This window comes from Pelodiscus sinensis, chromosome 6 (assembly GCF_049634645.1).
Source record: "Pelodiscus sinensis isolate JC-2024 chromosome 6, ASM4963464v1, whole genome shotgun sequence".
Taxonomy (NCBI): Eukaryota; Metazoa; Chordata; order Testudines; family Trionychidae; genus Pelodiscus; species Pelodiscus sinensis.
Genome location: NC_134716.1, coordinates 85,151,976 through 85,176,457, shown reverse-complemented (window position 1 = coordinate 85,176,457; position 24,482 = coordinate 85,151,976). Strand labels below are relative to the sequence as shown.

General features: G+C 44.0%; 1 protein-coding gene and 1 long non-coding RNA gene across 5 annotated transcripts in view; both read right to left on the bottom strand.

Annotated features, from left to right (window-relative positions):
• Nucleotides 1–832, bottom strand: part of IQGAP2 (IQ motif containing GTPase activating protein 2) — a 214,803-nt gene extending 213,971 nt beyond the window's left edge. Inside the window, exon 1 of one of the 4 annotated variants that reach the window (XM_075932302.1) lies at nt 514–832. In XM_075932302.1, coding sequence (XP_075788417.1) covers nt 514–559 — 46 coding nt within the window. In that variant the 5' untranslated portion in view covers nt 560–832. The remainder of the gene's footprint in view (nt 1–513) is intronic. The other 3 variants (XM_075932304.1, XM_075932305.1, XM_075932306.1) reach the window with 3 other exon arrangements.
• A 100-nt stretch (nt 833–932) lies between these two features.
• LOC142829928 (uncharacterized) lies at nt 933–4,785 on the bottom strand. Its single transcript, XR_012904855.1, has 3 exons — nt 4,663–4,785; nt 3,745–3,906; nt 933–1,366 (listed from the first exon to the last, which is right to left on the bottom strand). It is a non-coding gene; the product is annotated as an uncharacterized LOC142829928 (long non-coding RNA).
• Between the last annotated feature and the right edge of the window lie 19,697 nt (nt 4,786–24,482).

The window sequence follows — 24,482 nt, the reverse complement described above, 5'->3', positions numbered from 1 at the left end:
TAATCCCCCCCAGTCACTGCCCGTGAGAGCGCGCCCACTCCTGCGCGGCGCAGGCTGCCCGGGCTCGCCAAACCACAGCGCCCTAGGGCGGGGCTGCGCTCGCCGCCCCTCTGCAGCCAGAGCGCAGCGCAGGGGCCGGACACCTGTGTGAACCGCCCGGGACGTGCTAAGCCCCCTGCTGCAACAGGAGCAGGAAGCCATTCCCTGCACGCCGGTAGCTCCCCGGCCCCAGCAGGTGTGCGCCTCAGCGGCAGCCCCAGCGAACCTAGACCTGGCCCGCCCGCGCGCAGCGAGCTCTGCTGCCCCGCACACGTGTCTGTCTCCGGGACAGTGCAGGGCACAAGCGGCCGCCGCTCACCTGACTCCCAGTCCTCGCAGCCCTGTCTCAGCCCCTCCAGCCCCAGAGGCGCCAACTGAGCGCCGACCACCCCGCTGCGGCTGCAACCCCCACCCCGCAGCTCCTGCTCAGCGCCCCAGGCTCGCCGCAGCCCGGAGCGGCGCGCAAGCACTTACAGCCGTAGCGGGGTCTCTGCAGGGACGACACCTCCTCATGGTGCATCCTGGAGGCTGCTCCCACGCACTCCGGGGGAGCTTCTGCCGCGCAGCCAACCTCTCCGCGCCAACAGTCCGGGGAGCCGCTGCTCCCTCCTGCAGCGGGAGCCTGCCTAGCCCCGCTCGCTCCGCCTGGGCTTGAGTCGAGTCCCGCCGCAGCCTCCCAAACTTCGGGCGCGCAGGCGACTCGCTGCAACTTCAGCCCTTCCTGGCCGCCGCTGTCTTATCCGCTCCCTCCCCCTCTCTGATTTGCTCTCCCCCTGCGGAGGGGGCCGTCCTTCACCTGGGTGCACCCTCCCTCCTGCCCGGCGCTTACTCAGCGCTCTCCTCCCCCACCCCACCGCGTTTCCTTTCTCTCAGACCAGCCCCGTTATTCACTGGGGCGGGGGGAGAGAGCCGCCGGGCAGCGACCCCTACCGCTCGCAGCCTGCCAGCGCACCCGGGCTCCAACCCTCTGACCCCTCCCCACGCCCGCCAGTCCGCCCACATTCACTTCAGCAGCCGCGTCTTAGGGGAGGCGGCAGGAACCAGCTCTCCCCAGCTGCAAGAGCAGCAGCCCGTTGGTGCACAAGTTCCTTAGTGATCTGTCAGCCTGCTGGTGACAAACATGTGGCTTGTGCGGTTTGCAGTACAGAGGAAAAGCACTAGGGAGGAAACCGAAGAGCAAAGGAACGTATAGCCTATTTCAGTCTCAGATTGTTGCTCAGTTACAGAGGCAAACACCAGCTTCTCCGTTTAGGGCCCTTCGCTCCGAAGCCATTTCTTGCCTGTATGAGCTTCTTACTCAAAAGAAGCGCCACATAAAGAGCTGACACTGCAACCCAAAAAAGGGAGGGGCAAATTAGCTATAGAAATAACCCGTTTGCTTGTTAATATTATACACACACAACTGAAACAATCTCTGAGTTGTGTAATCTTGGGATCTGCCCACTGTGCTACCCAAATAACCATAGTTAAACATATTGGTGGATAATCCAAACTATGATGTTATTTGTCTTTGGCTGCATAGACAGAAAAAAAAAACATAATCTGTCAAAGACATGTTAGGAAGTCATGTTTTAACCATAGTAGAAATGTAGGCTATTCCCTGAAATGTTTATAACTTTTTCCAGCCACATAAGCAATATATAATCAACTATATGTCAATGTGTTTTGCCCTTTGGATGGGCTAGGTTCTCATTTAAACCAAACACTGCTCTGACAGTGCAAAAGGATCTTAAAGTGGATGGAAATACATATACATTCATGTTAAAATCCCTTTAAACTACCAGAATGGTGCCCCTAGTGTAACTGACAATCAGTCCTGGTTACCTCTGGCTAATACATGTGTTAACATCAGGGTTCTTGCAGGAATATATTTCACACTACTTCCCACGAAGGTAACTCATGTGAGTTGGGTTGGCCTTTATCAGGTTTGTGCTTTCAGCATTGGGAGTCACCTGTGGAAGTCTCAGGCTATGTCTACACTGGCTCTGCAAATGAGGCTAAGCGTGAAATATCACAGAGCCTCATTTGCCTACCTAATGAGTCACCATTTTTGCAGAAGAGGCTCTTGCACAAGTAGTTGTCTACACTGCCCCTTCTTGTGCAAGAAAAACCCTCTAGTGCAATGCTGTTATTCCTGAAAATAATCAGCTTAACAGCATTGCACAAGAGAGTTTTTCTTGCACAAAAAGGGGCAGTGTAGACAGCTCCTTCTTGCCCAAGAGCCTCTTCTGGAAAAATAGTGGCTCATTAGATAAGCAATTGAGGCTCAGCAATATTCCACGCTTAGCTTTATTTGCATAGCTCCAGCACAAGATCACGCCACTGTAGACAGCCTCAGAATGTGTTCAGTCAGTGTCAATCTGTAATTCTTGCCAAAACTTTCCTCTTTGAGTGTAAGCATCACCATTCCCATTTACCAGTATGCACAGTATGTTGGGGTTGTACTTAGGGAGCTGGACTTTGTTTTGGATTTAATGTGTACAGTAGATTTAGTTTTGTGTGTGGGGGGGGGGGGGGTTATGTATAAGTAAATAAAAAGACTATTCCACAAGTGAGGAGAATCCAATTGAAAATTAAAGCACCCTTTAACCAAAAAAAACCCCATAAACACCTTACAATACCATGCATTCTGTTTAACCACTAAAAAACTTTAGTTAAGAAGGAGGCTTAGGTTTTTTTATTAGGAAGTTTGTTTTCTCTCTAGCACTCTTTGGAAGCACAAAAAAAAAAAAGACCATGAGGCGTGTGACCTGTCTGCATTAGGGCCAGCTAATTTCCTTGCTGCTGGAAATCACTTATTTAGTTAAGTATTTAATTGATTTATCTTATCTGCTTGGTTTTTTTCCCCCCTGTGAAAAGAATGTAGGTGGAGGTAGGGGGAGATGCATGTGTTTTCTCTAATAGCACAGCAGTTCCATTGATCTTCTGAGGGCCACTGTTGTCCCCTGCTTTAAGGTGAGCAGAAAGTAGTAGACATGGATTAGGAAGCCATAGAAGAGGAAAAGCAGAGAGCTGTATAAGTCTGCTGCAAAATTGATAACAGCTTCATTTAGAGAATCCTAGAGCTAGAAGAATCTCAAAGCGGGACCAATCCCAACTAAATCATCCCAGCCTGGGCTTTGTCAAGCCAGGACTTAAAAACCTCTAGGGCTGGAGATTCCACCACCTCCCTAGGTAACCCATTCCAGTGCTTCACCGCTCTCCTAGTGAAATAGGTTTTCCTAATATCCAACTTAGATCTCCCACAATGTAACTTGAGACCATTGCTCCTTGTTCTGCTGGCCCCAGGCTGCATGCGGAGTTCTGCATTCCTCCTTTGAAATCTATAAGAGCCACAGGCCTGTGGTTGCTGTTGGCTCTTCCACTAGGCTTCACTGTAACTTAAGCTGGAACCCACCTATTTTATAGTAAGAATCCAGGCTAACAAGTACTGATAGTCTTCTAGCACATTCCCGCTCTCCCTCTTCCCCCCCAAAAGATAAACAAGTTCTACTGCAGTTGACAATTAACTGAGAAAGAATCCTAGAGTGTCTCAATGATTCCTGGTGTATATTCACACACAATGCAGAAACAGGGAAGACAGTGATGCAGTTAGCACTTGGCAATGGGGATGCTTACCCCCATGCTAGAGACCTTAGCATCAAGGACCCAGGTTAACATGCAGCGTAGACATAACCGTAGGGCAGCATAAGGAAATAGGTTAACCTTTCAGAATTTCCTTGGTCTTCTATTCCGCATCTGCAAATATGCATAAAGGATAAGATGTGGACCAAGATCTGGAGAGTACATGGTCATGCCACTAGAAACTATTTAACATACAAGATGAAATCCTGGTTCTATTGACTTCCAGAGCACCAAGCTTTTCTCCTGTCATTGGAAAAACAAATGCCAAGTGTGTATTATACATCATTGCTGGTTTTACTGTAATCATGAAAGACTTACTGTCTATTAACATATTTTAATCAAACACTGAAGTTTCATTTTCTGAATAAAGTTTTTTTTTTTTTTAATATACATTCAACTCATTCTAAAGGTAATATTGACAAAAGACAGACAAGCTGGTCACTTTACTTTAAAATGTTTAACCTAAAAGAACATGTGGTATATTTGGAGTTTTTTCCTGCAAGTTACTAATAAGCACTATGAAAAAAGGCAAAAGACCTCTAAGAATACATCATATTGCATGATAAAAAGGAGGAATTCATTTTATATTCCTTCAGGGAATTTATTCCTAGGAGCACACAGTATAATGTGCATCATGCTATAGTTTAAATTCCAGGTGTCATATTGTCATGGAAGAAGGACATGGAAAGACAAATTTATTCTATTTTTCTGTTACTGCCTACCAATGGAAAAAACCTACCAATAAATACCTAGGCAAAATGCCAGTTTCATTTCCTCCATTTGAAACTGTGCCAGAAGTGTATTCAAGTAAAATGTGCGACCAGGAAGAAAAAGTGATTTTAATGAAGCATTAAAAGGTTGTTTGTTTTCTAAAGAAAGGGATGACACTGGAAAAATTCTAAACATGCTGTGGCTAGGTCTCCCAGGCAGTGGGGTGGCCTAGTGATTAGGTCCCAGTGTCAGCTAGAGGCCTGGGGTGTAGGACTTCCAGCTGCTTACCAGAAACTGTTCCTTCAGTTTGGGGTGTAGCCCCAAGAGTCCAATCTCCCCCTCCTCAGTGGGGTTTTCCTTCTGATTCTCCACCCTTTGTACCCCAGGGGAGGGTTTGGAGGCTTACTTCCTCCTGCAGCCAGACCAACAGACAGCAGGATCAACTCTTCACTGGTCAGCCCCTAATTAAGCCAGGTTCCCTCCTTTTATTCTCCCTCCAGGACTGGCATTGGCTGCAGTTAAAATGGGGGCGGGGCTAATTGGCCAAAAGGCTTTGTTTAGCCCCTGCACTACCAGACCCTCCTCTTATTCCCTCACATGTGCTAAAAGCTGTTTTTAAAAATGTTATTAGAAAATCATTTACTAAAGAAATGTTTTCCCAAACTGCACAACATATACACCCCAATTCTGCAAGACATTGCATGTGGGCGGGCCACAGTGCCCATACAAAACTTCATAGACTTCGGCGGGGAGGGGCATCTGCATCAAACACATTGCAAGATTGAAACCACAGAAAGGACACTGCTTGCTAAAATATTGTTTGTTGCTTCTGTTACAGAAGCATGATACTGAGCAATCCTGTGGTTTAAACATATGTCCAGCTCCAATTCCTATTCTGCTAAGCAATTAGGTGTGTGTTTAAAACTTTAAGCACCACTTTTGTGCTTAAAGTTAAGCAGATCCTTAAGGGCTGTGTTGAACTGGGACATTAAAGCTGGAACTAAAATCCAAGACTATTATGACAAGATTTCTGTTGACTTAACTGGGCTTTTTGATCTGGCCCTTAATCACAAGCATACTAGAAAACTAAGTTCAAAATTTCTTAAGATATTACTTAGTTACACCTTAATTCAAACAAACTGCAGAAAGGGACAGTTTGGCCTAGGTTGCACAGTAGGAAAAACTTCCTAACTGTCAGGGTGGTTAAACACTGGAATAAATTGTCTAGGGAAGTTGTGGAATCTCCATCACTGGAGATATTCAAGAGCAGATTAGACAGACATCTGTCAGGGATGACATAGATGGTGCTTGGTCCTGCCATGAGGGCAGGGGACTCAACTTGATGATCTCTTGTGGTCCCTTACAGTTCTAGTATTCTATGATTCTATATTAATGTTTAAAATCTCATATTGTTGTTTTATACATTTTGGGAAAACAATAAGTATAGTAAAAAAAGTAAAAAGGTGAAGGAGATTGCAAGATACCATCTTTCTGACATGATCTAATACTCAAAGGCTGTGTCTACATTGGCGCGACCTTGCGCCAAAAACATGCTGCCTGTCTACAGTGGCGGGAAGTTCTTGTGCAAGAACAGTGACATTCTGTGTGAAATCAGTGCTTCTTGCGCAAGAACTATGATGCTCCCGCTCAGGATTAAGCCCTCTTACGCAACTGTTCTTGCGCAAGAGGCCAATGTAGACAGGCAACATGAATTTCTTGCGCAAGAAAGCCCGATGGTTAAAATGGCTATAAGTGCTTTCTTGCGCAAGGAAGCGTCTACACTGGCACGAATGCTCTTGCACAAAAGCACATCTCTTGCGCAAAGGCACATGCCAGTGTAGATGCTCTCTTGCACAAATACGTTAACGCAAGAACTCTTGCATTAAAGAGTATTTGCTCAAGATCATGCCAATGTAGACATAGCCAAAGATAACTGGCTAGTGGGAACTTGCAGGACTGAAGGTAAAGGACGTTGTAAAATCTGAGTCAGCATCTCAAGAGTATCACATTCTTTCTGTAGATATTAATGGGACTGGATTATATAGGCTACCTTTTTGCACTGAAATGATCTCATTCCTAGTTTTCAAATAGTGTATTAATTTATAAGGTAATAAACAAATTTAAAATCCTAAAGCAGGTTTGGAAATTGTGGTGATAAATCCCAATGAGGTTTTAATTTCCACAGGTCAAAGTCTTTTTTCAGGAACACAAGTGTAAATCCAGAATAACCCCTCTGGCTGTATGCCAGTGTAAGTGAAAGCAGAATTTGACCTCCTGTTTTTACTTTGCACTTTGGATTCATATGATTTATTTAGAAATCAGGACCTTAAAACTACACTGTTACAATCTGGTTTGTAAATGCCACAGACTCATTTGTATGGGTCTTTTGTGTTGCAATCCTGGGGACCATGGTAATAGTGCAGTCAAAATAATGTTGGTTTTTTTAAATGAGCAATGATCCATCTCGCTGTCAAAGATCCTATGGGTGCTCCAGGCTAGGAACTGAGAGGTTTCTTGCCATATGCTGTCCCTACAATACAGGCCCTAATTAGCACTCGGTTCTTTACACATGTATTAGGCAGAGACATATGCTACAGTAAGAAACTATTACCACACAGTCTAGACCCACAAGTGGGTCGGTGAGCGGGGCCCCCACATAGGGGAAAGAAGTGTACTGTTTACTGAGTCCCAAGTGCCCTGGAGGCCTAGCTCAGGTTGCAAATTGTGGTATATGTGTGCGGGGCCCATGTTAACAGATCTGTACTGGGCCTGAAAAATTATGCTTGGGCCCTGTCTATGTGTCTGAGAATGGAGGTCAAATGTGCGGGTAGGGAGAAGGATGAGGAGAAAACAGCATAAGGAAGGTACCTATCCATCCAGAAACTCACCCTTTGTCAGCTGAAGACAAGAGGCACTTCCTCAATAAGAGTTTGTAGAAAAACACTACATGATAATAATACTTTAAAAGAGCCAAGAACTAGAAAGGGCCAAAACATCCAGCAAAGAGCAGGATTATCAAACAAGAGAACTGAAAAATAAAAAGGAAAAGTAATAGCTAGGGAGCACTGAAATCTAGATTGTATACACTTTTCAACATTTTTCTAGGTGAGGCTGTGTGTCATCCCAACCTCCATCCTCCAATACAAACACACACACACAGGCATGACACTGCATGAAACTGATTCTTCCAGATGCTGAGCACTCCCAGCCAGCACAATGGCATCCAGGCCCAAGCCTTTGGATACTATTATAATACAAATAAAATAATCATAATAACCAAGGCCCTGTCACTGGGCCACATTGGATATAAGAAACATTGCTAACTCCTCTTTAATACTTCATGCTCTTTCTAAAATCAGAGAATGAGATAAGTCTAAAAATTGACCATAAAAACGTTCTACCTGACACTGGCTTTCTCATGATATTTTAACTTAAAAATTAGGGTAAAGTTTTCAAAAGCATCTAAGTGAGGTAAGAGCTTAATTTCCGAGTATGTTTACACTGCAATTAGACATCTACAGCTGGCCTGTGTCAGCTATCTTGGGCTTGCGCTAAGAGGTTACTTAATTATGGATTACACATTCAGGCACACTGTGCACCCTGAGATCTAGAACCCTTCACACACATCTTATACTGTCCTGAGGCCCGTGCTCTAGCCTGAGCCCAAACGTCTACACTGCAATGAAACAAACTGTGAGCCTGAGTCAGCTGGCACACGCCAGCCGTGGGTTTTTAATTTCTGTGTAGACATACCCTTAGGCATCTTACAGCTTCAATTGATATCACCATGATTTCCAGACCACATCGTGTGAAATTGTGTATGTAAATTTCATGTTTTGTTACATTGTGGAGGCCAATGGTCACAGATAAAATCTGAACGGTACTATACCTGTTTGATAATGAGCAGTAGCTTTTTAAACCTAGTTTCTCTGTCTCTCATCTGTATTTGAATAATTAAAGTTCCTTATTAAACCAGATCTATGGATTATGAGATATGATCTGATGTTTTCCATAAATACATTTTATTTATTTGATTGTTTGCTGTTGCCTCTAGCTTTCTCTGCCTCTGGGCTAAGCAATAACTAACTGGCTTTTGCAGGAGAGAAATTGTTTGAACCAAAGGACATCTCAAATCTTGGTTAACGTGGGAATGGGCAGGATGGGAGAGCTGAAGGAGTTAGTGTAAAAGAATCAAGAACTAATCAGTGTAATTAAGATCACCTTAATTATTTTGCAAATCTATTGTCCCATTCTTTGCACTCCATCCCTTCTGCGGTTTAGGGTTGCCACCTTCCCAGTTTTTCCAGGATTATCCCTGTTTTTAGATAAACTGTCCTGGAAAATCTAAGGCTACGTCTACACTGGCAGCTTCTTGCAGAAGAACTCTTTTGTGGAAGAGTTCTTGTGCAAAAACTCTTCCATAAGAGAGCATCTACACTGCCATGTGCTTTTGTGCAAGAGATGTGCTTTTGCGCAAGAGCATCCATGCCAGTGTAGATGCTCTCTTGCGCAAGAAAGCTCTGATGGCCATTTTAACCATAGAGGCTTCTTATGCAAGAAATTCATGTTGCCTGTCTACACTGCTCTCTTCTGGAAGAGTTCTTGTGCAAGAGGGCTTATTCCTCGTGAAGAGAGGAATAACTCTTCCTGAAGAAGCCCTGTCTTACAACGCTATACTGTAAATTTAATTCTGGAAGAACGCTCATGCAGTGTAGACAGCCGGCAAGTTTTTACAGAAGAATGGCTGTTCTTCCGCAAGAAGCTGCCAGTGTAGACATAGCCTAAGAGTTTACCAACATTGTAAGTACCAGTTTGTCAGTTCCAGCTGGCTCCTTTAGTACAACATGGCTGTGGTGACAGGAACCACAGGGTGTTCTTACTTGCACTGAGTGAGATCTATCTCCAGAGTGTTTGGGAGCCACCGGGAGGGGGCAGTTCCAGACCAGTGAGTGGGAGAGGGGGAAGCACGCATCACCACCACACAGGTACAGGTTGTAAAGCCACCCCAGGGTGGCTGCAAAGTGGATCTGGCCGGTGCAACATCCTGCTCGGTGAGGTCAATGCCCAGGATAGCACCAACTGCCATGGGCTAGAACTCTCTCCCGCATATAGAACGGGGAAACAGTGCCCTGAGTGGAGGCAGGCAGTACCCAAGAGTTTATGTAGTGCTTTGGAGGACAGACAGATGTCTCTTGGTAGACAGGAGAGAGCATGTGTGAGAGTGAGTGACTAGGGTTGCCAGATGGTTTCAACAAAAATACCGGACACACTTGACATTACATCACAATCTATATTACATCCTATTTAGAAAATACCGTACATTTCTATTTTCTCATTTATATTTTCTCAATTTGTTTCCCGAACTTAAAGCTCAAATACTGGACTGTCCGGTTCAAAACCGGACACCTGGCAAACCTCTGAGTGACACTTAAATCAGTCAGGAGTGTGGTTTTTTTACACTCCTGACTGACAAAAGCTTTATTGTCAATAGTGCAAGTATAAACAAAGCCTGAGACAGCAAGTAATTCTGTTTGGTAAACAGAACTGCAGAATTGCTCTATGGGCAGGGCTCTCTGAACCACAGCGAGCCCTGCTCGCCAGCCACGCTGTCCAGCGATCTGCACATTCACAGATCGCCCGAAGTTGGCTCTTCTGGGTTGCAATCTACTTGGCACGGGTGAGTAGATTGCATTAGTTATTGATCCCTGTCTATGGGTGTGGCCTGTTTGATTCTGTGAAGAAGGTAACTAATTAGGGTTGCCCGGTGTCCAGTTTTGAACCGGACAGTCCAGTATTTGAGCTTTCTATCCGGGAAACAAATTGAGAAAATACCAGGCATATAAATGTCTGGTATTTTCTAATTAAGCAAGTTTTATTATCATGAGTATCAGTACGTAGTTGTGTACTGTCTGGCTGGTAGACACGCTCACACTGCTTGACCATGTCTACTAACCAGGCAGTACGCAACACAGTAGAAAGGAGGGGGCTTGGGGCAGGGCCAGGGCAGGATGGAATCCCTGGGGCCAGACTTGCCCATGTACCCCATCAGGACCATGCATGGGATGGGCAGCATCCCGGGATCTGCTTGCACCCAGCCTCGCCCCGCCCCCCCCCCCCCCCGCTCTCCTCCAACCCCCGTCCCGGCCAGCCCCACTCCCTGCCAGCTGGTTCCCCCCTGGACAGTCCCGCTCCCCCCAATCCTCTCCCATCCAGCCCTGCTTCCCACCAGCTGGTTTCTTCCCTCGATTTCCCCTGACCAGCCCCGCTCCTCCCAACCAGCCCCACTCCCCGCCGGCTAGTTCCACCCAGCCAGCCCTGCTCCCCACAACCCTCCTCCGGCCAGCCCTGCTTCCTGCTGGCCATTCTCTCCCCTCCCATCCCCCGCCCAGGCCAGCCCCGCATCCCCTGACCTTCTCCCGGCCAGCCCTGCTCCCCTCCAGACAGAGCTTTTAGATTGTTTCCTTCATACAGCTAATTAAAGTGTAGCAAGATGAAATTACTCTTGCCATGCTGGCCCTGATGGAGACTAAATTACTGTGCATTTGAACAAAACATCGTTGGCAGCATTTCTACTCCTATAGCTACCAAAAACAATATGCAATACAGTCACACTCATCAGCATTGTAATACAGCTAAATTCTGAGACATGCTGAGCACTAGTGGCCTGATCCAGTAACCCTTACTCCCATGAGGAGTCCAGTTGTATTTGTGGATTTCCTCAACCGAGGCAGGCTTGGGGCCTCTCCAGCTTCTGCTGATCTCAGTACAAGTTGAAGTGCTCAGCGCCACTCATAATCTAGACCATGATTTATAATTTTGCATATTTTTATTGAGAAGACCTTTATTCTAGGTTTTTAAATTAAACTTGCAGGTAAAGCAACAGCAATAAGAACACAATCAGAAAATCACATCCAAGGTACTTTATCATTATCTGGGGCTTGTCCTCACTGCAACTTTATAGCTCAAATCACTCCACCCAAACTAGCCTGCAGAGAGCAGCTCCCCAGAACAAAACTTCAGTTACACAGAGTGATAGGATTAGCATCTGATTGTGCTAACTCCAATTGTAACCTGCAGTTGCATCAGCTCCAGCATCAGCTGCACTGAAGCTTCATCCCATAACTCATAAAACCCGAGGAGGAGCTAGCTCTGTGTGGCTCCAAAGTTTCTCTCTCAACACAACAGAAGTGGGCCCCACAGTAAGAGAGATTACCTCACCTGCCTTCTCTCCAGCCAGCTGGAATTTAAGGCAGCACTGAACTGTAGTTACAGATTTTTGTGTATCAGCAGGAGTCAGGTTCAGGTCAACACTTAAGTTATACTGCCAATTGATTATCCATGGCCTTGTTGTCACTGCAATGTCAAGACAGACATGTCAGCAGAACAAGATGCTCCAGGCACGGTAGCCTCGACCCTGCTCTAATTAAATCAAGAGATGTTTCACCATTGATTTCAATGAGTGCAGGATCTGAGCCACAGAAGGAATGACTTCCCTTCCCGATGAAGTGACACTTTTTCATATGCACCCCAAAACTGTATCAACTTTATTTTTGTAAACATACTCATGTTTAATTTGGTGCCTATTATGGCTCCTATATCGCTTTCAACCTTCCTTCTTCCCAGATTTCTCCCTCCCATCAAATATCTGTGGTTTGGATTACTTTGTTCAGATGTATTTTGCCAAGTCAAATCTCATTTTGTTCCCTAGTTACTGGGAAACTGCCCAGAGGAGCAGCAATTGCTACACACCAAAAATAATTAAGTTTGCTATCTCCCCAACCTTCCAGTGTTCCCCAACTAGTAGAAAAAGGGGTAAGACATGGCCATGCACCCTCTTTGCTCCACTTTCTGGAGTTTCTAGAGTGCAATAAAACATTAACCTTCAGTAGGAACTTTAAAGCTGCCACACATCCTGCAGTACATAAAAGTATCACACTTCCTGTTGCTTCTCATGGACTCTCTGGTATAAAGAGATAGGCATTTCCTACAGAGACTGGCATAGAGGACACAGCTACGTTATTTACAGAATCATCAATATGGCATTTATTTTATATTTTTTGTCATTAGTTAAATAAACCCATCTTAGGTATTTATATGGCCACATCCCTGCAAAATCTGAGCACCCCATAGTCTTTCATGTATTCATCCTCACAACACCCCTGTGAGGTGGGGAAGTGCTACTATGGCTTCAAACACCAGACTACAAATAAAAAAGAGCCTGGCATTTATTATTTTAAAAATCTCATATATGTTTAAACCACTCTCATCGTTTGGAAGGACCTGCCTTACGAGTATTGAACACTTGGCAATAGTGTGATTGTAATGGCTAAATGATTCCCTCTGGATTCAGCCCAAACCTAGTACTTCATATTAGAATGAAAGGGAAAAAAACTTGTTTGGAAAGGCTAATTTCATGTGGTGTTTATGTTCTGCTAGTTAGAAAGCTGATGTACTCTAGACATTAGAATGGAATGCGGTTGTTTTTATAAGCTGGGATCAGCTGAAAAAAGGAGCACTACATTTATTACGCTCTTATTTTTAAAATTGTTAACTTTTACATTATATAGTAGTATTTTTTAGAGTGTGTTGTGCAACAGCTGATATTGAGCTCAGATAATAGAGCAATTTTTCAAACAGTTCTAGATCTCTCCTGTCCTTAGTTTTTTCCTTGAACAAAGTTGGAATCCTATCAGGATCTGACAAATCCCATCTGCCGGGGCATCTAACAACCAGTCCCTCTACTTGAACAAGCTTATGCCCTGTATCCTGCAATAGTGACAGTGTTTTATAAGAAGGAATTGATGGTGTTTTTCAGAAACTTCTGAGAGCATTTGTCACCTGTCTGAAACATTTATTAATTTAAAATAGTATTTTTAATTGAAAGACTTTCCAGATCAAGACACAATGAGTGTCTGAATATCCATGAGGCAACATCCGTGCTCTGCAGCAGCAAGCACATTTACCCCTGGTCTACACTTAGGGTATGTCTACACATCAAAGTTAATTTGAAATTACAGCCATTATTTCAAATTAACTTTCCTAGCATCTACACAGGCAAACCGCTAATTCGAAATAAAATCGAAATAGTAGGGCGCTTATTTCGAATTTGGTAAACTTCATTCTACAAGGAATAACACCAAATTCAAAATAGCTAATGCGAAATAAGCACTGTCTAGATGCTTATTTCGAAATAGGGGGCCTCCAGCCCTTCCCAGTTTCCCCTGGTGGCCACTCTGGGCACAACCAAGAAAACTCCTCTCCTCTCCCCCAGACCAGAGCCCTTAAAGGGGTAGATTCTGGCTACAGTGCATGTACCAGTTACTGGCCTGCCAGCACAGAGCCAGCAGTCACTGACCCTGTCCCAGTAGCCCCAGTATAGCCGGGCAGCCAGTGCCAGCCAGCTGTCTACCGCTCAGTCCCCCAGCTCCCAGGAGCCAGCCAGGGGCCGGAGACGGCAGGTGCCTCCTGGACTAGTGTGGAGATCATGGACCTCATTGAGGTTTGGGGGAAGGCCTCCAATGTCCACAATCTCTGCACTAGATGGAGGAATGCAGCCGTGTACAGATGCATAGCTGCCACCATGGCCACCAAAGGCCACATTCGCACCCAGGAGCAGGTGCACATGAAAATTAAAGAGCTGCGGCAGGCGTACACCAGGGCCACATGGGACAGACACCTGTCCCCATTTTGATGTCCTGGACCGCATAATGGGGGGTGGAATAGTCCGTGCCACCCGGGGGGCAATGATCCGGGAGTAGAGAGCCCTGACCAGGGCATGGAGGAGGAGCCGCAGGAGCCGCCACGGAGGGTACCACACCGCCAGGACCCCCGAGCTGTCCCAGCAGCTGAGTCACCAGGGTCATCCAGGGAGGCCACAACATGTAAGTGCCATCACTGTCCCCTTCCTGGGAGGAGGGGCGGGGAGGGAGACCAGGGACTGCGCACGTGGGCCTTGCTTACCACGGATCACGCACCAAACTGTGCACATGTGAGCACGTGCCATGCCACCCCTGGGCAGGTGGCTCTATCTGCTTGCCACACAGGGGCCTTGGCCTGATAGCCATATGCGTGTGTGAAGAGATTTGACATGCTCCTGACCCTGGGGTGAGACACAGCAGGACGCCCTCCCTTCACAAGCCCCCTCTACACAGAAGCAGGGGACATCTCCCCCCCACCTCAGCCGCACTATACATGGCACAGGGGCATGGGTGCATTCTCGGGGCAACTCCCACTCCTGGGGATAGCTGGACATTCTGACCATGGCCTCTGTGCAAGCACATCAGCACGGTCATCCTCCCCTCGCAGGGGGGGGGGCTGGGCTTCACCCACTGTTGGCCACTGTCGGCAGACAGGGTACTGGGCTGGATGGACCTTTGGTCTAACCCAGTATGGCCGTTCTTATGTAATGTTCTTACGTTATGTTCTTATGAATACCAGCATCGACGGGAACACCCTCTCAGTTCAAATTAGTGTCTTCATTAGGCCTGCTAATTCAAACCCTGGAAGATTGACTGTGACTGCTTCAATCTTATCTGTAGCATAGACATGGCCTTAGTGAGAGCCACCCTTTACCAAATAGCATGTGGATTTTGCAGCATTTAAATTATTTCCTTACATGTTATCTCAGCATTAGATCCTGTCTTATTGTTTCTTTTTATCCTGTGGTTAAAAAAAGATGTCTTAGGATCTTTATATTTCCTCAGTTGTACGTGTCCAGCCACATACATATGTTTCCTCCACTCTCAGTATTTACACGTGTATTTATATGGACATACATTAGTGCCTATGCACTAGCTCTAAGTCAAGGGTTGGTAAACGGTGGGACAGATATGTGGCACGATATGAGCTTGTTGGAAGTAGTAAACCAAAAAAGAATCTTAAAACAAAAACAAATGCATAAACACACTCTTCTCAATTTCAAACAAATGCCCAAGAAATATAATACACTGTGTTCACACACACTGATGCTCTACTGTGGGGCAACCTACTGCTGAAAATTCACTAGAAACTAGTAATGTAGAGGGAATGGCTAGATAAAAGTGTGCTAAGCACATTGCAACATTTAAAGCATACAGTGTAAGAGCCAAATCAAATCGAATTGCCTGCATGCCTCACCCAGCCCTACCTTCACTCAAGGCCCATGGAGATTTCCCTACATAGTAGACCCAATCCAACTGACTTCAGTTCAGCCTGAATCCATTCTCCCTTGCCTAAACCAGTTTTGCACTAGGGTAGCTCCATTAACTTGTACAGCTCCTCCTGATTTTCTGTGGAGTAAGAGAGGAGAATCAAGCCTAACTCAAGCATGTCCAAAGAGTTCAATGGGCGCTGGGTCATGCCTTTCAGCAGACCTCCCCCTCCCACCTCAGCTTACCTTTCCCCTGAGGCTGAAAAAAGAGAGGCTTTACAGCACATCCCAAATCCAGACTCCAGAAAGCCAAAGGAGAGAGGAAAATTCCAGAATCCTCAACCCTTCACAGAGAACACACTGCCAGCATCATCTTCCCACATAAGTCAAGGTGGCCTCAGCAAAAGTGTGTCTTCTATAGGCAATTATGATTTTATTGGGTGGGGAGGAAGGTGATTGCTCAGATAACCATGTTCCAAACCATTCAGGCCTTTTCAAAAGCCAACACATTACATTCCATATGGAAGCTGATCATCAGTAGATCAGAGCAGCAAAGTAGGGATGTTAAAGACTAGTTGATTAGTCAATTCCCCTGGCCCCTGCCTGCTGCCTCTCTCAGACAGAAGCACCAAAGGGGGGAGTAGAAGAGGGGGTAATTGAAAGCAGAAGAGCCGCACATCTGAGCCCAGGATCAGCTGTGCAGCGCTGTACACATGGAGCCCAGGATCAGTTGGGGACTCCCTAGATGATCCCGGGCTCCAGCGCTGCATTTCTGAATTCTGAGGAAATGCCATGTGGAACCCGCAGTCAGCTGGGGAGTCCCCAGCTGATCCCGGGTTCCGCTGAAATGCTGCGTGGAGCCCGGGATCAGCTGAAATTCCACTGGTTACTCGACTAGTCAATTAACCACTAGTTAACATCCTTGCAGCAAAGTATGTGACTTTTGGATCATATATGACATATGCGGGGGCATGTGAGATTAAATACTCCATTCCCAGATTTCTGCTAGGTCTGCTGGGGTGGAGAGAGAGGGATTCTGTCCTTCTCCTGCTGTACCTGTCCCCAGCTGGCACAACCGCTTTCTTTGGCATCCAGGCCCGGAGAGGGGAGAGGGAGCTGAAAGGGTGGGAATCAGCTACTTCTCACATTAGCCACTCCAGGTTGCTGCTTTGTCCAGTACAGCAGCTGCCTGAGAAAGCCTGGATGAGGAGGTGGAGACCTGTCCACTCATCCAGGCCTGGCTCCCAGGGACAGGGACAGAGCTATCTGGAGTCCCCCTCCCCCAGTACTTTTCTGGTTTGCTTGGCCTGTCTCTGCAGCCTGGCCTGGCTGGGAGGAGGGGTTGGGCTATCTCTCAGACAACTGCTGTGCTACAACAGACAACTGCTGTGCTACAAAGAGCTTTGTCACAGAGTGGCCCTAAGTGGCTCCCTCCCACATCCCGCCTGGATGCAACTGCCAGGATGAACTCTGCATGTATGGGAGGGGGAAGCTGTAGCAGCAGAGGGACATGATAGACACCCCTGCCCCCCCGCCTCCGTTTACCCACAATTCAGCACAAAGGACATGTGCAGGCAGCCTTACAGCTACAGAGCTGCCTTCAGATTGTTTGTAAACTGAAAAGAGTTTTCAGTTTAATCTACAAAGTGAGGCAGATGCAACCTAGAAAGTTAACCGGTAATTTTTGGATTCTGCAACACACACATACCTGGTGTTCAGCGCTTCATCCCTCATTCCTTACTATCAAATAGAGGCTGAAATCCTCATCTCTCCTTCCAACACTTGGAAAATCTGACTTTTGCGCCACCTCCTCAATCTACAGTTCAAATACAGGGGAAGGCAGCAAAGGCCAGAAACAGAGCAGAAGTGGGTGGGCATTTTGAATATGCAAAGATAAGGAGGATAATTGATCATAAGACAGAGAGAATTGGATAGGGGCTCATCCATGTTACTCCTCAAGGTGCCACCAAGATCTGTGGCCAACCATGATTGCGGGAAAACACGAAAGAGTCTGAAACAACTTGTTCTGTAAGCACTTTACTCTGCAAGTGCTGTCCATCTTGAGTCACTGATTTATTTATTAATTAAAGAATTTCCTACTAGCTCAGAAATGTTTGCAAAGGTTTCATTCCAGGGTAAAGCTTTCTGGCAGCTATAAATCCTCTGAAAATGAGTGTGTTGAGCAGCCAGTTTGGTTCAATGCATAGTACGCTTTCAGGCAGTTACTGATGGCTCATTGTACCGCAATAGAGATGGCTGCTGACTTGCTGGCATAGGGTTCTTTCTGTTGGCACAACTATAAGGGATACTAGTGTGCAGGTTTCACAAAGCCTATGTAGTTACCTGAGCTCAAAAACACCGACATGTCTATGGAAGGATTGCAGCCTGCCCTACTGCACAAATGAATGACCACGGGAACTTTTAATGATTGCTGGAAGCTGAATACAAGTATTCTTCTCTCTGATAGATTTTTTCCCTGTATTTCCCTATGCCCCCTGGTGAGCAGAGAGCATATTGCACTATGCTATAAGTGAATCTGTTTATTTCCAATAATCTGATCTTGCCAGAGACTCAAGGCAATATGTAATATAGATGTGGTACAAGAAAAAAAAGCACTTGTGACATGGCCAGTGTTAATTGCATTAGTGCTCCAATAAAAGGATGGCCATATGGTCCATTTGTGAATTAACATGCAGTGTGAACTAGCACATTTCAGATGCAACAGCATGTAGCAATAGCATTACAAGTAATATGTTTGTCTATTGGGGATTTTTTTTAATGTATTTTATGTTGTTATAACAACTCAATAGTTGCTTTGATTTTTTTAAACCTGGCAATTTGCCACTGATCTGCCTTTACAACTGACTACAGAGATGTACAATCACTGCTTTGATTTCTTTATAACAGTGACCTGCACAGTTACCGTAACAGCACCAAACATTCCATCCAGCATACAGCCTTGCATTGACTTTAAAGCACAGTAGATCCAACCTGAATCTACCTTGCTACAATAGATCCTTATCCTGCAAACAATTATTCATGTGGGTAACTTTGCACATGTAATTAATACTACTGATGTCTATGGAGCTGCTCGTGTTACACACCTTTAACCACTTGCAGGATCGGGATTACCCTAGAATGGCTCTGATGTAGTTTGTTACAAGGAATTACATGTGTACTCTAATTAAGATAAACAAATCAAACTGGTGGATAAGATGCAGATTACTCACAATAACTTAAATTCAGTGAACAACTCGTTCCTCCTACAGTACATGAGAAAAATCTTTGAAATTGGTTCAGTCCTCCAAATCTAGTACTAGGTTCCCTTGCATCTGGCTTTCTATAGCAGCCACTATGCCATGTTCTATCAGGGTGTCTGCTACTCACTGCCATCCAGCACCTCTTTATGGCTCATCTGGGAAATTAACTCACTATATTTCACACCGCATCCAGCGACCCTTCTCTTGCTCATCAGGACTTAGTCCCTGGCCCTTCTAGGTTATCATCAGGGTCTGCTTCCTCAAAATCTCAGGTATTCTCCATCTCTACTGTGCTCACTGCACCACTACTGCACTGACTGGCAGGGGAACCTAGGCCCTCTCTCGCTACAGCAGGTTCTAATGCAGGGGACCCTCAAACCAGCAATTCAGGTCCATCCCCCTCAGACTTTACTGCTCCCTCCCTGGCCTGCTTCCTACCTAGCTATTCTCAGTCTCCTACTCTCTCCGTTGTATCAGGGAGCATGATTGCAGTCTGACCTTACTACAACCCCCCCTGCTCTAACCTTGGCTGCTAGCCCCTTATCTCCCCAGCAGATGCAGTCTCAGGTAATTGGTCTCTCTTCCATTTAACCCCCTCTGTGTGGTGGATGCCCCCTCACGGGGGTCTCTGTGGAGATGTTGTGTTACTGGCCTTACCATGAAGCTGTGGACCTATAAAACCATAACTGTCATAGGGCAGTGAAATGTGGACTCTGAGAAAGATTGCAGAGTGGCAGACTGATGTTCTCAATTCTTGTCATCTTTGTCAGTCACTTTGTATTACATATCAGCATTGAGAGTATTTGTGACCAAATCCTGAAACTGTCTCCAGCAGCACAAGCTCAGTTTGGGCAGTTTCTTTGGTATAGACATGTTATTAGAGTGGAAGACTAGAAAACCAGGAAGCACTTTAATCAAGGAAATGGTACTACATGATGAACGATCACATGGTTGCCAAAACTTCAGTGGTGTGATAAGATCACTATTGACTGAACCAGACAATATCCAACCAGGGTCTTAACGACACACCCAGAAATAAATCTGGGCCATTAGCCAAGACATTTATGAAAATATTGAATAGTACAGGACCCAGAACAGCCCTCTGTAGGATCTTGCTAGATAGACCTTCCTAGGAAAACCCTTGACAACTATATTCTGAGTCTTTCAAACAATTTTCACCCACCTCAGTAATTTTATCTAGATCTTATTTCCTTAGCTTGGTGTGAAAATGTAGTAAGGCCTTCCTAAAATCAAGATAATAGCATGTTTATAGCTACCTGTCCTCCCCAAACAAAAGGCCAGTAACCCTGCCAAAAAATGAAATTACGTTGGTTTAACAGGATTTGTTCTTGATAAACCTATGCTGGGCATTCCTTTTAATCTAGTTACCCTCTAGGTGATTACAAACTGATTTAATACATTTATTCCAGCAGCTTTCCAAGTATCAAAATTAGTCTGACTGGGTCTATAATTCCCAGATCATCTTTGTTCCCCATTTTAAAGATAGCCCCTTCTCCAGTCTTCTGAGTCCTCACCCATCTTCCATGACTTCTTGAAGATATTCACTATAGATTCTAAAATGGCTTCAGATAGGTCTTTAAATACTCTAGGATAAATTCATCAGGCTCTGTTGACACATTAAACTTAGCTAAATATTCTTTAACATGTTCTTTCCCCTTGTTAATATTAATTGTATTAAATATCTGGTTATAATTTACCTTTTTAGTGAAGACTGAAGCAAAAAGGCTTTAAATCACTTTATTGATGTTGTCCATTATTAGCTCTTCTTTCCTGCTAAGCAGAGGACTTATACCTTCTTTTTTCCTTCTCTTGCTCCTAATATAGAATACTTCTTGTTGCTTTTTCTGTGTCTTGTTATTTGGACTTATTTTGTGCCCTAGATTTTCTGGTTTTGACTGTCTATGTTTGTGCTGTTCTTTTAGTCATGAATCCACATTTTATAGGCATTCTTTTAGATTTTCAAAGATCTTTAAAAAAATAGATGGAGCTATACTAGCCTCTTTCTGTTTTTCCTATCTTTCCATCAGATCAGGGAAATTTTCAGTTGTGCCTTTAATATTGTCTTTTTGAGAAACAGCCAGCCCTCTTATTTCCCTTTGATATTTTTTCTCATGAGACCTTAGCTATCAGTTCTCCAATTCTTGGCTTTTTGAAGTCCATTTTCCTCCTCTCACGCCTTCCTTTCTTTAGAATCATCTTTAATTTCATGATCACTTTCATTCAAACTCTCTTCAACCATCAGTTTTACAACCTATTCTTCCATGTTATCAGAATTAAATCTAAAATGGCTGTTCCAGTTATTTCCTCCACCTTCTGAATCAAAAAGTTGTTCTGAATACATGGCAAGAGCTTACTGGATATTTTGTGTTTTACCCTATGGCTTTTCTTTCATTACTTACAGATCTTGCATTCTGGACATTTTTGATATTTGTCCCAAAAATGCCTCATCTACCTCCTTCTACTGGCTTGGGCATCTATAGTAGATCCCTACCAAGTATTGCCCCTGTTTTTCCTCTTTTATCTTCCTCCAAATACTTTCAACCTCTCTATTTCCTCCTTCTGGACCTCTGAATAAGTATATTTATTCTTCATGTATAATGAAACACCTCCCTTTTTCCACTTCTCTGTCCTTCACGAGCAAGCAATACCCATCTATAACAATATTCCAGTCATGAAGTTTAATCCAGAAAGTGTCAGTGATGCAAATCAGATCATCATTTATCTTAATCTTAATACTTAATAATAATATGTCCAGTTCTTAATGGTCCACACTCCTTGCATTTGTGTATAGGCAGCTAAGATGTTGATTATATTCCTTCCAGGCCCCCATTATCCCTCTTGTGTTCCTATAGCCCTACTGTAACTTTCCACTTCCCTCCCAACATTTAGTCCTCTGTGAAGATCACCAGTTTTTATACCTATCTTTGTCAGCAACCATTTTAATCTAGTTAAATCTTCCTTATTAGGTTGGCTCTTCCCCTTCTTGGTCTGCTGGATCCAATCTCTTCCCAGAAGCTTTCCTTCCCAGAACAGTATTCCATAGTTGAGGAAACCAATGCCCATCTATTTATCCCATTTTGCAGCCATGAATTCTTCTTCAGAACATGTGTATCTCTGCCCGGGCCCTTATGATCAATTGGGAGGATGGTCGAGACTACCACCTTCTCTTCCAATGCCTTCATTATCCAGCCTCGTGCTTTTGATGTGGGTCCTTTTTAATCAATGGTCCTAGGTTGGTTTTGCCATTCTAATTTGAAAGTTTGCTGCTAGGCATAAAAATACCACATGTCCAAAGATTCCAGTGCTGAACTATTATGTGGATTCATTCAGCCATCTAATTTTAGCCCATACAACTGATCTTGGACCTTCAACATGCCCTTCCCCCCAGCAAAAAAGGAAGTGAAAATCATGCTGACAATGGCACGTGCCATGCCGTACAGTTTGGTGTGAGATACTGCATATCTCAAGCCATAAAATACTGCAAATTCTTAGATAGTTTCCAGATTTTATGCTGAAAGGCATCCTGCTCTTCATTTAAAAGTTTTGCTGGCATAGGTGTACCAGTCCAGGGGAGTGATTTTTTCCCTATCCCTAATTAACACAGGTATCTTGTCAAAAGCCCTAAGGTAGAGACACAGTTATACTGACAAAAAAGTGAAGGGGCCGGTACACCTCACTCTGTTTGGAGAACTGGTATAAGCAGCCTTTTGGTTATATAAGCCTGCTCTCTCATAGGGTGATTGGCCAGTATAACTATCCTGGTATATCTATGCCAGCAAACCTTTTTAAATGCAGGTAAGGTGTTAATTGCAATGAAAAATGCTTCAACCTTCCATTGGTATCTCCACTTATACTTGGCTTGCTTCGTCAGTGAAAGATGGTATTCTTTCTCTGCCACAAACAGAATGAACTTGTATTGGCATGGGACTGTCACAAAACCACATGTCCTCAGTTGCCAAATTTCACCTGTAACCTGGCTTTTGTCTGTCCCACACATCTGAAGAGGTTCATGTGCTTTGTTTATTCCAGCATCCATTTGGAATAATGTATATTTGGGAATTTATTCCTTTGAAATGCCAGAATATAAATAATAGAGCAGTAAAAAATAAACAAAACCAGTGGCAGATTTAAAGTTAGTGGGGCCCTGTGCTCAACTTCATTTTTGGGGTCCCCCTGAAGACCCAGCCAAGCAAAAGAACATTCACTTTTCTGCCCCTCCCATTTTTCCTTCTTTTTTCTTCATCTTCCTCCTATATTTTAAGTAATAAGAAGTAAATGAAAATAAAGTGAGGTACCTTGATGGTTTTTGTAGTCTAACTTTTTTTTCCACAGACCACTTGAACATTGCTGAGTGTCTCGGTGGACCACTTAATGATCTTTCCAAATATTTTTTGTACCATTAGCTAACTATTGTAAAGTGCTTTGGATAATAAAAAAAAACCCATAATAATCTTTCCTCAGTCCACCTAAATGGAGTTCTTGGAGCACAGTTTGAGAACTTCTGGTCTAGATGAAAGCTTGTATTTAGATTAAACGTTTTAATGTGAAAAACGTGTAAAAATAAAATGTACAGATGATGCATGAATGGAAAAATAAAAGTTAACTTCCTCTGAAGAAACTTGCTTCAATTTGAAAAAAAATTTATTCAGATAGCTTTCTTTCTACACTTTTTCTTTACAAAATTGTCAGTTAAGTCACTGTAAGTAATATTTTGTAAAGAAGCACTTTTAATTGTCAATATTGCTGAACTTATCAAATCTTCTTGACTCCATATTTTGCAAATAACTCATTTCAATACAGAAAAAGAACATTCAACAGAAACATTTGTGACAAGTTAAAAATATTTTCAGAATGGTTTCTACATTTTGAAAGGTTGTCTGCAAACCATCATGTACACGTCGATACAAATCAACTGGTGATCTTAAAGCACAGACCTCATCATTTTCAATAAAATGAATGAAATGTTTCACTTCATCTTCAAAAAGATTTGTGTCTATATCCTCTTAGTAGAATTCACTTAATTTCTTACTGTAGTGGCTTTTAGCATCTTTATCCATACTTCTGTCAAAAACATGCAAAATAAATCAACAGTTTTATTTAAAGATTCACCTATATTCTGCAGTTACATTATTATTGTATCACAAATAACATTGACTGTCTCCATGATAATATTTTCTTTCCCTTTTAAATTAATTGAATTGTCCCTAGTTTAATCAAAAAGAAAACTTCCTGGATTTTTTTTTACACTTCTCAACAGATATATCAGAGGAAGCTACATTTTCTGTTAATGTTAGGGTATGTCTAGACTGCACGCCTTTTTAACAGAGGCTTTGTCGACTGATACTGTCGACAAAGCCTCCATCGAAAAAGAGCTTCTAGACTACCACCAGAACTGTTGACAAAGTAGGCCGCTTTTTCGAAAAAGAGTCTAGACGCTCTCTTTCAAAAGAGCACAGTTTGCATGCAATAGCGCCTTTTTTCAACAGAGTACTATCGAAAAAAGGTGTCGACAGAACGCGGCGGTAGTGTAGATGCAGGTATAGTTTTGTTGACAAAAGCCCACTTTTGTCGACAAAACCCTGTAGTCTAGACACACCCTTAGTGCCTCTGCTTCCACGGACCTGAAGTCATTTTGAACTTCCATGACAAAATTTGTAACTGAGACTAACAATTGTGCAACATTCAATAAATTTATATAA